Source organism: Lissotriton helveticus, chromosome 4_1 (assembly GCF_964261635.1).
Source record: "Lissotriton helveticus chromosome 4_1, aLisHel1.1, whole genome shotgun sequence".
Lineage (NCBI taxonomy): Eukaryota > Metazoa > Chordata > Amphibia > Caudata > Salamandridae > Lissotriton > Lissotriton helveticus.
The window spans coordinates 2028278247-2028292761 of NC_136063.1; the positions used below are offsets into that span (position 1 = coordinate 2028278247).

General features: G+C 43.7%; 1 protein-coding gene across 2 annotated transcripts in view; it reads right to left on the bottom strand.

The window, feature by feature from the left end:
- The window catches only part of RNF128 (ring finger protein 128), a 756868-nt gene that overhangs the window by 43550 nt on the left and 698803 nt on the right, over positions 1 to 14515 (bottom strand). For both annotated transcript variants that reach the window (XM_078688665.1, XM_078688666.1), the window contains exons 4-5: positions 11615 to 11697; positions 1286 to 1382 (exon numbers count right to left, since the gene is read on the bottom strand). In XM_078688665.1, coding sequence (XP_078544791.1) covers positions 1286 to 1382; positions 11615 to 11697 — 180 coding nt within the window. The remainder of the gene's footprint in view (positions 1 to 1285; positions 1383 to 11614; positions 11698 to 14515) is intronic.

Here is a 14515-nt window from a genome sequence, read left to right on the forward strand (position 1 = left end):
CAGACTTTTCTGACGGACCGTACTGGCCAGGGCTGAACTTTATCGATGGGGTCCGATATAATAGCTTTTGGCAATGCCGGGGTTGTGCCTCTATTGTGACGGGAATTGGGTGGTTGTTGTTTATCCTCCCCTGACTGGTTTGTATAATTGCTAAATATTGATTTTACCATGTCTCGGGGTGGTCGCTGTTGGCGGGGGGTATGGGAGACCGGGAGTGTGTTTGCTTTCTCCTCCTCCGCTTTCTCTTTTCCCTTCCTTTAGGGTAGTTCTTGGGTGACAGGCACGCTGCTAGTGGGGTTAGGCCGTAGCCATTGCAGGGGTGCAGGGTGGGGGGTTAGTGGTGGGGTTTTTTATTTTGCCTTTCTTTTGTTCTATGGCCCCCTTTTGTCTTTTCACTTTCCTTCTACGAGAGATGGGCTGTTTATTTTTCACGGATCCTTTATTGTCTGGGTGTGTTCGCTGGCTTAATTATCCTGTAACATTGTGGACGAGGTCGCGCGGGTGGGATTGCTTTTTGATTGATTGATAGATTGCTTATTTCCTTTTTCCGTTATGTGTACCCATGATGGGCCTTTTACTTTTTACAGCAAATCTTGTTTGTATATTTCCCCCGCCTGGCCCTGTTCTGTATTTCACTGCGAAACACCCGATGTCTGTATTGCCTACTCTTGTCTTACTGTTAAAATAAAAAATATATATTAAAAAAAAGAGATCAAAAAAGTTAGTAAAAAATCACTAGAGTACTGCTCTTCCCGGACCTTGCTGGCGCGGAAAAAAAGAATAACTGACGTCAGCGCGCGAGGGCGGCGTCTAAGTACTCCGACATCATCATCCTGGCGATCACGACGCTGATGACTGACGCGGAGCCACAGACTATGCCTAGTGACACGCGGGGGTACTGCGGACGAAAACTTTCCGGATCCAGTCTGACGCCTGGGGATATTCTAAGGTAAGGAATCTAACACTAACCGGTTTCTTTCAGATATAGATTTTACACGTATGTATATATAAAAGTACACATCAAGCTATACAATCACGAATGACACATGGTAGCGCAAGACTTCAGCCCTTTAAGTTGCACTTCACCTGAAACTGCAATATTGTTTTGTACTGTATTGCAAAATACTGAGTAAATGTACCCTTATATACACACATTCACACAATGCAAATTAGCTCCCAATGGTAAAAGACTCCAGGCTGGAAATCAACACAAATGCTACATGCACCATTCATGTTAATTATTCGGCTACTTAATACCAGGAATTCAAGAAGAAAAATATCTTACCTCAATCCCTAAAGCTTTCAGGATGTCACATTTACACATCGGACATGTTCGGTGTTCTAAGAGCCAGGGGTCAATACAAGCCCGGTGGAAGAAATGGCTGGAGAGAGAAATAAACGTAAAGATAAACATAACGATCAGGAAACCACAAAATGTAATACTACAAAGTACCCATGCAACCGGCATTTATCCCTTCAGTGTCACCTTTCCCCATCACTCTTTAGATTCATTTTTAACATAAAAGTACACCATACGGACTATTCGATCCGATTTTTATTGTGATTAAAGCTATCCTGATCTTGTTCGCCCTGCTCGTGCAGGCATCCCTACACCACCACCACTCAACTCTTGGTTGGCAGAACCATGACCGGGTGAGTGCAACAAACCCTCCCACTAGCACAACAATCCCACCACTGACCAGAAGAAACATTCAGTTCCTCTGCCGCATCAATGCACACCTGGGGTTACTGAAGGACAAGACCTCGGCAGCCATGACACATTGGGAGCGGCAAGCCCAACTTCTCCGATTGCCTCGTTGGGGCCCACTGCTTTGTGTCGGTTAGTGGCTGCTAATCCTGGAAAAGGTCTCTCCTTGAAGACCCCTGATCTCCATTTTAATACTACTCTGAGGGCATGCCATCCCGTGTCCAGTTAAAGGGCGGGCGTTTTAAGGCAGGGAGGATGTTTTAAGCAGCTAACCTGCTAGGGTCTTAGATTGCTGATTCGTAAGTATATGAAACAGAGTTGGACCATCTCACTAGCCACGGATACATAGTTACTACTTCGAAAATATTTGTATACTCTTTTGTTTAACTTCACCCCAGGTAGATTACACCTGCCTATTACGGTGTTTGATCAATATAAATGCTCCACAATGTAATGCTCAGAGGTATACCACATCTGAACACTGACATTTTGTATAAACGTACTATATTTCCAACCAGTCTATTTTTCACTGTGGCTCACCAAAATCCCTGTGCATAAGTATCTGAATGCTATAGATCAATGTTGCCTACCATCATCTAAAGCATCTCGCAACACCCACATGTACATGCTACAATCACCTGCCCATCATAAACTCACCCACTTTCCTCACAAGTGATCCAGCAAATCTACCTTAACACATTTATCCTCCTGGGCTAATTATCAGACAAACATGTTGCCTAAAAGATTCTCCCACCGCACTTTTTACTATCTCCTTTTTCCTATGAAATGGCACTCAATTTGTAATGAAACCACCAATATCTCCACACATTGTGATGCTCCGGTCTAGTTACACTTCACATCCATCTCCAAACAGTCACCCAAGTTGCCCTCTACGCAAAACGAATCTAGCTCACACATACCTGGTAACACCCAAAATGGCAGCAATGATTAGCAAATCATATATAACTATTCATACACCCACAACATAACTCTGCCGTCTTTCAAATACTACTCTCTCCCTGTCATCTAGACTTTCAAAGATCATTTTGAGACCATTTTCCGTTCACCAGGAGTCATGTGCGCATTTTTAGATGATCTTGACACTATTAGAATCTGAATAACACACCGCTCCTAATAGCAGTCTAGGTGACTTCAAGCTGAGTCTTGGAAATCAATCACACTCCACCCTGCCTACCGAATTTCTTTCTGGCTACTCACTTCAACACCCATTCCCCTACTACAAACATTCAGGCAAGTCACTTGATCTTCGTCTCATCTTAAAACCGCTCTATCGCTCAACACCCGCCTGTAACCTTTCTCTGCCAGGCCATGCAGTCTTACGTATGCTGCTACCACCACCTACTCACCTGAGCCCCACAGAAATCATCCCATCCCTAAAAGAGCATTTCCTCTTGGAGTCCTTCCTTTGTTCCTGAATCAACTCCACAATGACTTTGAACCCAGTTTTTCTCAACTTCTTGTAATCAATTTAATGACACTGAGAACTTTTACCCCAACCATTGATCTGCACCAGCATTCAATGCATGAAAAAGAAAATGTTCTACAGATGGCACAGATCTGAGTATCTTGTATAATTAGCATTTCTGCACCTTCACATGACTACAATGAACACTACAAAGTCATGAATCCTCTTGCTAGCACATCATGCGTTCTCTCCTGCTATACATCACTCTTTGAGCGCTCTCTGTTTTTTGGGTACCTACCCTCAATGCTTTAGATTTACAATAGTCATTCCTCTACTGAATTAACACACTGCTGCCCATGAAACCCTGCTAACTATAGACCTGTCGCTCAACTTCCTCTTTCCCCCCAAAAACTCTTGAAAAGCTGGTTTCTAATTGTCTCGATGCATTATTCAACGTACAATGCATAATATTTCTTTTCTCCATAGCTTTAGTACTCGACACTATTGAAACAATGACCTAGCCAATGTTATCACACCAGCTCTGCACAATATATGCTGACACTCCAAGACCACTGAGTCATCATTCAATACTATTGGCCAAGCAACCAGATCCCCATATGTGACTCGGTCAGCCCAAACTCACATTTATTTCAGGCGATAAATAATACTTAATATGTAGGCTTGTGGTGGGTGCTAACAAAATCGTCAATATACTACATGACTGTACGAAGCAAATCTCACCTGTTTACTTTCACTAGTTCTTTTTGAAACAATACAAACCTGACATGCACTATTCTAGCTCTGTTTGACTCAAAGATGTGAACAATGCTGGATGGGCATTATTATTTTACACATCAGGTCCATTCTGTATACCTCAAAAATTGGCAACTTAGGTTTTAAGGGAGTTTACAACTAGCTCAGCAAGGTATGTGAAACCAACTAAATACTTCATCTTCCTAACCATGGCATTCCAGAAGGGATTAAGAAGTTACTCATTTGAACTAATTATACTTGATTATACAGTACATACAAGTCTGCCAAGTAAATCAAACATTAGGATAAAGGCACAAATATGAAAAATAACACTTTATAGATATTGAGTGATTACATAGTTGAGCACCAAGCACCCGAACCAATCTCCTCCAGTGCTTCCTGTGGTTAAATCTGACCAGAGTGTAGAGTAATACTAGATCCTGAAGGTGTTTAGGTCAGCTATGCTCCAGTACCTTGAAAGGGGTGCAGCATATGATCGAACACACACATGCTAGAAGCTCACATAGGATTGTGTCCGAGTGGTGATCGAGGAACCCTGATGGACCCACCAGCGCAATGATTTAGATTCATAGGTCTAAGGAGGCAAAGACAGTAGCCAGTTTAGCAGCAAGGATTTAAACCACTCATGGATGGTGCCAACTAGTGGCCCAGAGGGTGTCCAAGAGCATGATTTGACCAACTATGCCAAGTGCCACAGAAAGGCCCAAGACGACAAGGGCACGGATAACTCCTGCATCAGAGCGAAGAGTCATAAATTCAACTCTATCTTCCAACTATCTATCAATTGTTATTGTATTATTCTGTACACTGCGAGGAGGCATGATCTCATTATCGAACACAGAAAAATGTGCATATATTTTCTCTATCTGCCGACCCGAATTTTACTGTAATTTACATTTTTTAGGAACAATTTTAGTTGCACTAAAACAGTAACAATGTGGGTTTGGGGTTACCTTACTAAAAGGGCGATGGCTTTCACAAGCAGCTCTGCATTTTTCATGGCCATTTCTAATAATCATACTGTGGATACTTTTACACGATAGCAAGGCCTGCCTGACCAGAACAGTATGTACTCCCTCCCGCAATCTCTCCATCTTGAAACTCGTTACCCCTATTTCCGCAAAGCCATTAAGACCTGGCTTTTCAACCAGTGACCTGATCCGGTTTTCCTCCTATAACTCTTTCCTGCCTCTCGGGTTCAGTATCTTTTATAGCGCCGGGAAACCCTTCTTGGGTAGCTGTCGCGCTCAATAAGCCCAATAAATAAATAAATAAATATGTTTGGCAATCATTTATTAGGTTGCATTTTTAAAACAGTAACATAATTTAACTGCAATGTTTAAATGGGTCTTGTGTTTAAATAAGTCGAGACATATTTATACTTTGCCAATTTAATGGAATAATTGTGAAAAAGAGGGATAGATAACTTTTATAACTTTCACGGTTTGAAGACCACTGGTTTAGAGCATCTGAGCTGTGTAATCAAAACACTACAAACCTGTGCATCACAGTGTGCCTCCCGATTGGTATTTTGCGGTTTGTCATTGCACCCTGATATATAATCCAGCAACTAACATTATACCTACAACAAGCCAGGACTATAGGCTTTGTTAATGATTGTTAGTTGCATAAGATAAATAAGAAACAACTATGACTTTGTTGTACATAATATTGAAAATGCTTGCGTTCTGAAATTATGAGACTGTGAAAGTACTAGAAAGAGTGTTTTTGATGTTACATCAAAGGCAGTGAGAGGTGGTACGGCTGCAGAGTGAAGTTGTTTTTTTCACCCTGAGGTCGATGGCAAAAAAGGAAAGCCCGATAGGGACCCGTCTCAGCACATGCTATTTAGAACTGTCGGTGCTGAGCCCTGGCAGGACCCAGCCCACTTTAAGCCAAACCGGTGTGCCAACTGCTATCACAAATTCAACCAGTAAGGAGAGAAATTGTTTACAACATAACGACTGAACATCAATTGTTGCGGTAATCAACACACAGTGCACCTCGTACTAGCGCCAGGGTAAGTGCAGTCAGTCTTTCCCTTGTCCTTGTTAAAATGATGGGCACGTCTGGGGTGACACACAGTCCTAGGCAGTTTGGACTGGCATGGATCTGGCCCATGCACAAGTATGCAGGTCCTTGTGCAGAGTTCACTGGCTGGAGATCTAGGCTTCATTTACCCAGAGAGCTGGTCCCATTCCAAGACAGCTGCCATGCTTGCACAATCCCTGCAGGATCAGTAAAGCGTGTACTTTAAATGGTACCTTTTGTCCTCGGAAGTTTCCAAATTAGACCGATAAATGTGTTGGAAATTTTCAAAGGGAGCAAATGCAACTTTGGGCAGAACAAAGCACTTATGCCACGCTCTAAATAAATGAGAAAACTATGTACTGGTTAAGGAAAGGTACAGCTTGAGTAGAGGCGGTGATGGTGCATGAAGCTTCAGTGCAAACGTTGGTCATACACACGGACCAGGTCTAGTATGGGCAGGAATGGTGCAGGCTTGCCTCGATCAATGTTATCTTAAGGGTTTTGGGGGCCCTGGGCAAGACATGTTGGGGGGCCATGTTCGGAGCAACAGTGAAATGTATTATGCATTTCCTGCTAATTTAGGCCCGAATAATCCCAAACTATACCGAATTAAAAGTAAAACTCCCAGAAACTGGGTCATACAAAGATGATTGATTTGAAATATGTTTGCCTGGGATTACAAAAATCCTTCAAATGACACTGGAGAGAGTGAGAGAGCGAGAGACTGTAAGAGGTACAGGCAGGAAGAGAAGGAGGGAATGGTTTAGACAGTTTACATCCTTGAGCATCACTTCTCTTAACCTTTTCTCGCTCTCTGTCTCTCCTGCTTTTGTTACTGCCACTTCACCTAACTCTCAATCAACTAGAGTCATCTCCGTGCAACCCTACCTGGCCTAAGTCCTGGAGAAGCTGATCGACAGGCACCTAGGTAATAACCTCACCGGACACCATCTCCTTGACACCATTCAATCTGGTTTTAGACCTAACCACAGCATGGAAACGGCCCTTATTGCTGCAACAAACGACATCCATATAATCATGGACACAGACGACACGGCAGCCCTCTGCCTTCTTAACCTTTTTGCAGCTCTCAATGTAGTATCGCATCCAGTCCTCAGCCAACAATTTTATGAAACAGAATCCAAGGACCTGCACCCTGTTGGACATGCTGCTTCCTGACTGTTCAAAACCAGTCTGTCAGCCTAGCTTCCTTAATGCTTGGATGCCAGTAATCTCATCTGTGGCATACGGCAAGTCTCATAATATAGTCCAAGCCTCTTCAACACCTACATGATCCTGCTTGCCAGCATCATCCACAACCATGGAATTGACCCCCTATCCTATGCTGAGACAGGAGATGCCCTATTCAACAAAACACCTAAAACCTAGACCAAGTTATCCGGCCTGCATGACCGGAGTCGCTACCTGGATGAAAACCAACTGTTTTCCCAACATGAACACTAACAAAGCATAAGTCATCATTTTCAGCTGAAGCTCCTCACCGGGGCACTCCATCTGGTGGCTGGCAGTAGTCTGACCCACCCTTCTAAACAAGATCAGCACCGTGGTCATCAACAGTAAACTCACCACGACTGCCCAAGCCAACACAGTCAAGGCCTCCTGCTTGCACAACCTGAACATGCTGATGAAAATCATGAAATGGCTCCCCACCAGCACATACAGAACCGCCACCCAAGCCCTCACTGCAAGCAAACTGGACTACCAGAATAATCTCTACGGCAGAATCAACATACAACTGACCAGGTGTCTCCAAACCATAAAAAACTTAGCAGCCAGGATCACACTCAACCTATCATGCCGCATTCACTTCACCATACACCTTTGAGAACACCACTGCCTTCCTATACACAAGCAAGCTCTGTTCAAACTCTTCATGCATACATTTAAATCTCCACACAACACAGTCCTAGCTTACCTCAACAAATGCGCCACATTCCACAAACCCACAATACACCTCAGCTCAACCAGACTATTCACACACATCCCATGCATATGAAGAACAAGATCTGGAGGTAGGGCTTTCTGCTACATTGCTCCTTAAGCCTGGAAAAACCTGTTGATACACATCAGAGCTGCTACTTCAAATCTCAAATTTCCCAAGGAGCTGAAGATGTGGCTCTTCGAATAGACTTCCAACTGGTGTAGCCCTAGGCCAGGGTAGTCTTGCCTTTGCTTCAATGCTAGGATACCCTCCCTGGTGATAGAGCTCTACAACTAGGTATAACGGAACATGCCTCTTTCTCAGACTAATTTTGTCTGTCTCCCCATCTGTCTATGCTTAAGTAGAAGCCCCGATGTTGCAGATGCTACTTTAGGTAGTATAATCCAATCAAGTTTAATTTCCCATTTAGTGAAATAAAGCGATTGATGTACATACGCCGACTTTTGACAGCATATATGATGGAAATCCAGAAAAAAACACTGGGGGAAGTTAACCTTCCCATTGACATGCACTGAAGTGGGAGACGTTTTTAAGCAGGAGGACACTTGAATAAAGCTTTTTTTGTTGTATATGCAGAAATAACCCACCAAAAGCAAGAGTGCTGGCCTATGTTGATATAGGTTTACTGATTGAAAATTCAGTTATTAGTTGAGGGGTGGAAGCCCCCACTCAAATAATAAACACAAACTTTGACAGGGTGAACAACAAAAAGTCCCTAAGTTAACCTGTGCTTAACCCCCTGGTAGCTTAGCACAAAAGCAGTTAGACGTAACTTAGAGGCAATGTTTAAAGTATCCAATCAGCACACAAAAAGTAATAAAGTGAAACACACAACACAAGAAAAATCCTAAATCAACTTAGACAAAGTACATTTTAATTTTTTTTAAATGACAGCGTAATGAACAAAATCTAGTTAGTTAAGACATTTCCTAGTGAAATCTAGCACCAAAAAGAACAAGGCTCTATCCTCAGTTATCTAGATTGGTGAGACTGGATCAAATTCAAAAGTTAGGGCGGACCAGCATGGACAGTGGGTGGGATACAAGGGGTGTATTGGGCCGGATCCCATCTTGAGTTCGGACTTAGAAAACATTTCTGAAAACTTTCTTGAGAAGGTAGAGTTTCAGTGGGAACACACACTAGACTATATCAGCAGACGATTCTTCGATGATGGGAAGCCACTGGATGAGACCTTGGTGGAGCCGTTGAAGGTGCGAAAAACTCAGAGGGAAAAGCTGGATTTTCAGGCCGAGGATTTTGTTAATGTCATAGGGTTGCTGGTTGCTGTGGAGCACCATGAAGATTTCTACCTTTGGACTGAGAAGTTTTTCTGGATTTCAGATTCACCCAGCGGGATGAGCCTGCAGGCTGTAGTTAACGATGGCCCCATGAGGCTAGATCGCATTCTCTGGAGTTCTTGCGAAAGAGGATTTGTTGCTCTAGACAAAAACGTAGAGGGAGCTGTGGCAAAGTCAATCCCAAGGGCGATGCAGCTTCGTCGGATTAGGTCACAGGTCGGTTCCAGTCTCCTGCCAGTTCTTATAACAGCTTTTCCTTGAAAAATTGTCCAAGTCCCGAGTTTTTTTTTGGTAGGACAAGGCTATGTAAGCATCACTCCAAAGGTAGACTAACCTGTGGGCACCACTAGGCAGCTAAGACTCACCCCAGTAGGGACTTGCAGCAGGCAGTACGTTGATGTTGCAGAGTCTCTGGAGCGTGTTGTTTCCCATGAGCTTGCATGGGAGGCCTGCCAGCTATGCCCTGGAGTCACTCTGTTGGTCTTGGTTACAAGAAGCAGATCCAATCTTCCTTCATTGGGCAGCAGGGCAGTCCTTCCAGCAGCAGGGCAGTCCTTCCAGCCGCAGGGCAGTAATTTAGAGTCTTCCACAGGTCCAGAAGTGATTGGTTGGGGGTCCCAGGTTTATACCTGTGGGCGGACCCCTTGTCCTACCCTCACATCTGGTTTTTGAAAGCACTTTCATTCTCCTGTCTAGGCTCCAGTCGGGGTGACAAAAGGCTGGTGTCAGGTTCCTGTGAGTGTGTGTATTAGGCAATGCCCTTTGAAGCATAAGTGAGACAGGTAACAGCTGTGCCCCAGCCATACTAGCAGGATAGCCCATACTGTTCTTACCAAGTTCCTTATGTGCCACTGTCTGGGAGAAATACACAAACCCCAATAGCAGAGCCATTCATAGTCATGTGACCCAGGACACTGGTGGAAGGCACAAATGGTTGGGACAACAAAATGCCAATTTTCTAAAAGTGGCATTTTCTGAATAGTGACTCAAAATTCGACTTTAGCATTAAAGAGGATTTAAAATTACAAATAATTATAGACTAAACAGTGTATCACTAGGTGCTCCCAATCCAAAGTTAGCATTTATTAAATATAATATGGTAAACCTTTGCTAGTCTGTTTGAGAGATAGGGCTAACTACAGTGAAAATAGCTTTAGGAGTGTTTCACTGCCAGACATCGAAAACGTAAGTCCCCATGTCCTACATTTTAAATACCTTGCACCCTGCACTAGGAGCTGTTTGTGTCCACCTTAGGAGTGATTTAGAAGTACTAAAGAAAGTTTTAGGCCTGCCAACATTTTACTTTGCTAGGCTGAAATGGCAGTACACAACTGTACTAGAGACTGCAATGGCAGGCCAGAGATACGTTTTAAAGTGCTACTTTAGAGTGGCATAATGAGTGCTAAAGGAACACAAGCAGCATTTAATTTACAGGACCAGGGTACATGTAGTACCATTTATTGGAGAGTTACAAATAAATTAAATGTGACAATTGCATGTAGGCCAATTTTACCATGTTTTAAGAACAGGGCTCATGCACTTTAGCAGCAGCAAAGTGCACAGAGTCCGTAAGCGAACAAAACAAATTAAGCAAAATAGGATGGGTAAAGACAAAGCTTGGGGACTCCCACCCAAGGGTATCAAGTCTAACAGTTACTAATATACAATATTATTGTTTGAGGTTAACATGTTGATGGGTTATTGTGGGCCATACACAATATGGCCAACATAGGAAACAAGTAGCAAACAAAGAATTTTTTATAGCCCAGCTCATGTTTCTGACAAACCACAACAGAGAAGGAAAGGCGAAATCGAGCCTGGAGCATGTTGAACAGGACAGAAGACCATGCATCTGACCGGAAGCCACACACACTTCTTGTGAGATGAGGAGGTGACTAAATGCTGGCTTCTCCAATACAATTAAAAGGTGTGCTCTGCATGGCCTTCTGCTAAGAGCCTCTCTCAGAGAGAAGCAAAACCTGCAGCAAATTACCTTCTAAAAGATTTACTGCCTTGATGGCATGAGGCTGTTTTAGGCCCTGACACACACACACAAAAAAGCTAATGATGGCTAAAAGAGGCAGACCCAATGTCTTTCTTCATGTATGGAGCATTTCTTCAATGCAATATGTTCATAATGGATGGAGCCAGGGGAGTGGCTATTATTGGTGCAGCAGGCGCAGTGGCACCAGAGCCCCTAGGGGCCCATTGAACCCTGATATTTGCTGCATATGACTAGCCCAATAGCAGTTAAAGGACCATTTTTCTCGCTTGCACCAGCCCCCACAGCATGCATCCTTGTTTAGCTATTGGATGATGCAAACATCAAACGGAACAGACACACTTTGAGAGATTACCCAGCTAATATCTACACAAAAATCCAAAACAGCCTCTTTGTTTCCAAGGATACTTACTTGCACGTTAAAATGCGGACTACATCATTGGGCTTGTAGTTATCGATGCACACAGCGCAGCTATCTCCATCGGGACTCGCCTCCTAGGCAGAAGAAACGGCCATAAATCATTCGGGGTAAAACTTATCAGCACAAATAAATCACATCAGGCCAAGTATTAAAATAATTCATCTGAAGCTGGCATTCATCAGACACTGCTGGACAGAGATTGAGGTCATTCCAGGGGAAGAGGCACAGAAAAGCCGCTCAACAGCTAAGGTACGGGTTGAGCTATTCCTCCAGTTGCACCTCCTCACACTGCACACAACACAAGATTGTGCAAAATGGAAACAACTCCAAGACCCTGAATGAGTCCTTTTCGACAAATATGCATGTATTTGCCAAAGCGTTTTGGGCTCTGCAGCAAGGAGAGACACGGGTCCCTGGCCACTGTTTGGTGTTAAATACAGGAAATAAAAGGTGGACGTTGGGAGTAAGGGTGCAGGGGTGCTTCACTTCAGACATAAGGATACTTTTAGTTTTTTATTATTTTGTTCAATCAAGGTCAGAGTGCTATTGTCGGGATTTGTCTTCTGACAAAGTGCTGATTATACTTTTAACATGGCAATTGATATTCACTTTTCTTTTTCAGACTCCAGAGTATTTTTTTTTTATTTCGGTAAATTTTTATCTTTTTGTACATACGGATAAACATACACATAAAACATAACATACTATTTTAATGGATAACTCGTTCCATGGTTTCTGCCCAAGCTCTTTGGGTTGTGTGGCTCTACCTTACAGATATATACGTGCTCGGCTGATCCCCTTGTCCAACTGTCCACTTACAGGGTGGGACGGAGGTGTGAAGAGGAAAAGAAAGAGGAAAGGAGAAAGTGAGTAGAAAAGAAATTCTGGAAGTTCGTCACTCTTGCTTTTGTCTAGGGTCCCTACAATGGGGCATGCAGTACTCAGGCTGGTGGCTTAGAGTTGTTGCTTGTTTATGGCGGGTTATAAGAGTCCCGGTATTTGTCCAGGGTCTTAAAGTGAACTATCTGAATCTTGCTGAGGCACAGGGACAGCGTGAAACGAAAGGCTGTACGATACCAGGTTTTTTTTAAACACAAAACTGTACACATTTGAAAACGTAGCAGTTAGGAAAGCACATTTGTCTTCTGCAATTGTAAAGTGTGATAGACACAAAGAATTTAATGGGATCAAAACAATTTAAAGCACTTTACTTGGTGATGTGCAAATGATAAATATTTGCTGAAACCCGATTTCCACGTACATTTGTTTCTATACTACATAGTTTTATCCATAAATGTGCAGGTCTGTGAATTGTGTGGCCATTTCAGTGGCAGATGTGGTAAGGGAAGAGGTGTGGCGCCGCGGCCAGGGCGACTGACTCCGGAATCTGGGGACCACGGTTCGATCCCCGGTTCCGGCGGCAGGTTAGCCCAGCACCATGTGACGCTGGGCAATAGCTCGCTTAATCTTCCCGACGGCCCCCAGCGCCTAGAGACCCTAACGGGTGAGTGTGCGCTTTACAAATGTGGATATTATTATTATTAGTATCTGTAAACGACAGTCTTCTGCCACATCACGGGTTAGTAATATATTTCAGATCGTGTGCTCCAAGGCCCACCATCGGCTACATACCATACCTGTACTACTCTCCTGCTCAAAGCGGCTCCTTTGCTATACTTTTTCTTGGTGTGACGCTTGGATTTTTCACCATCCTTATGACTTCAGCTTTGTAACCTTGATGTCAGCACCCTTACTCCAAAAATCCTGGCTCCACTTATTATGTTGCTGCCCCAAATTAACCAGTGAGCGACAAAGGATGCTCCGCCCCATTTTTAGAAACCTTGGCATCAAAACATGCAGGGAGGCATCAGATTGGTGCTTCTCGGAAACCACAACCCACTCTCTCGCCAGAGCGGCAAAATTTAGCCATCAGATTAGACTGGCTCTAGGCGCAAGTGCTTTACCACAAGTAGGCACAATAGAGAGGCATTAAACAGACAAACAACGAGCTTCAGCAACAACCTAAGGGCATTGAGGAGCCAACCCGATTGACCCACTGCAGAAGCAAAATCAAGTTTCCGGAGCTGATGGCAAAAAGGTACTTTGTAACACAGGACACGACTGTCGGAAACAGGACTTGAAAGACTCGCAGCTTGGCGGAGGTGGGGTGCAGCAGGGGAGGGGACCCAATTGTTTACTTTTTTTTCCTCTTGTTTTATTTTCTTGTTATTTATTCTATTTCTTACTGTAATGATTTTAAATAATTGAACGGTCAACAATAAACTAAATACTCCAAAAATCGTTCCAGCACCACTGCAATAAACAGGGTTCAGTGGCTGCCCAGCCTCTGTGCCCTGGTGCCACTGCACCTGCTGCACCAATGAAAGTTACACCAACAACTGTCTTACACGCAACATTTATTTATGGGGGGAAAGTGGGACAAAAAAACATGAATGGGTGAGCGGAAATATGTTTTCTCAAGTGTCGGGAAAGGCTGAATGCAAATTGTAAACCGACAGCTTGTTTGTCCTAGAGCACGTACACACCTTTGCCTTATTTCACGTCAAATGACGTGAAAACTGCACAGTTATTGAGCCCAACACCCTCCAGTTTCAGTCCTGATATACATTACACTTCAGTCCGTATTCGGTTTCACCTTGGCAGTGCATCGTCTCGTTAGCCTCCGCACCCTTTATTTAAAGAGAGGCAAGATTTTCGCTCCAAATGCAAACATTGCAGTCAGCAGAGAGCCTAGCAGTGGGAGATTTGATCATTTTCTGGGGTGCGAGTGATAGTATCGTGCAGTAATCACATTGGCCTTGGCGGGTTATGCAAGTGGGAGAACCTAAGTAGCGCCCTCCTCAGACAGGCAGTTCAGTTCATGTGACCTGG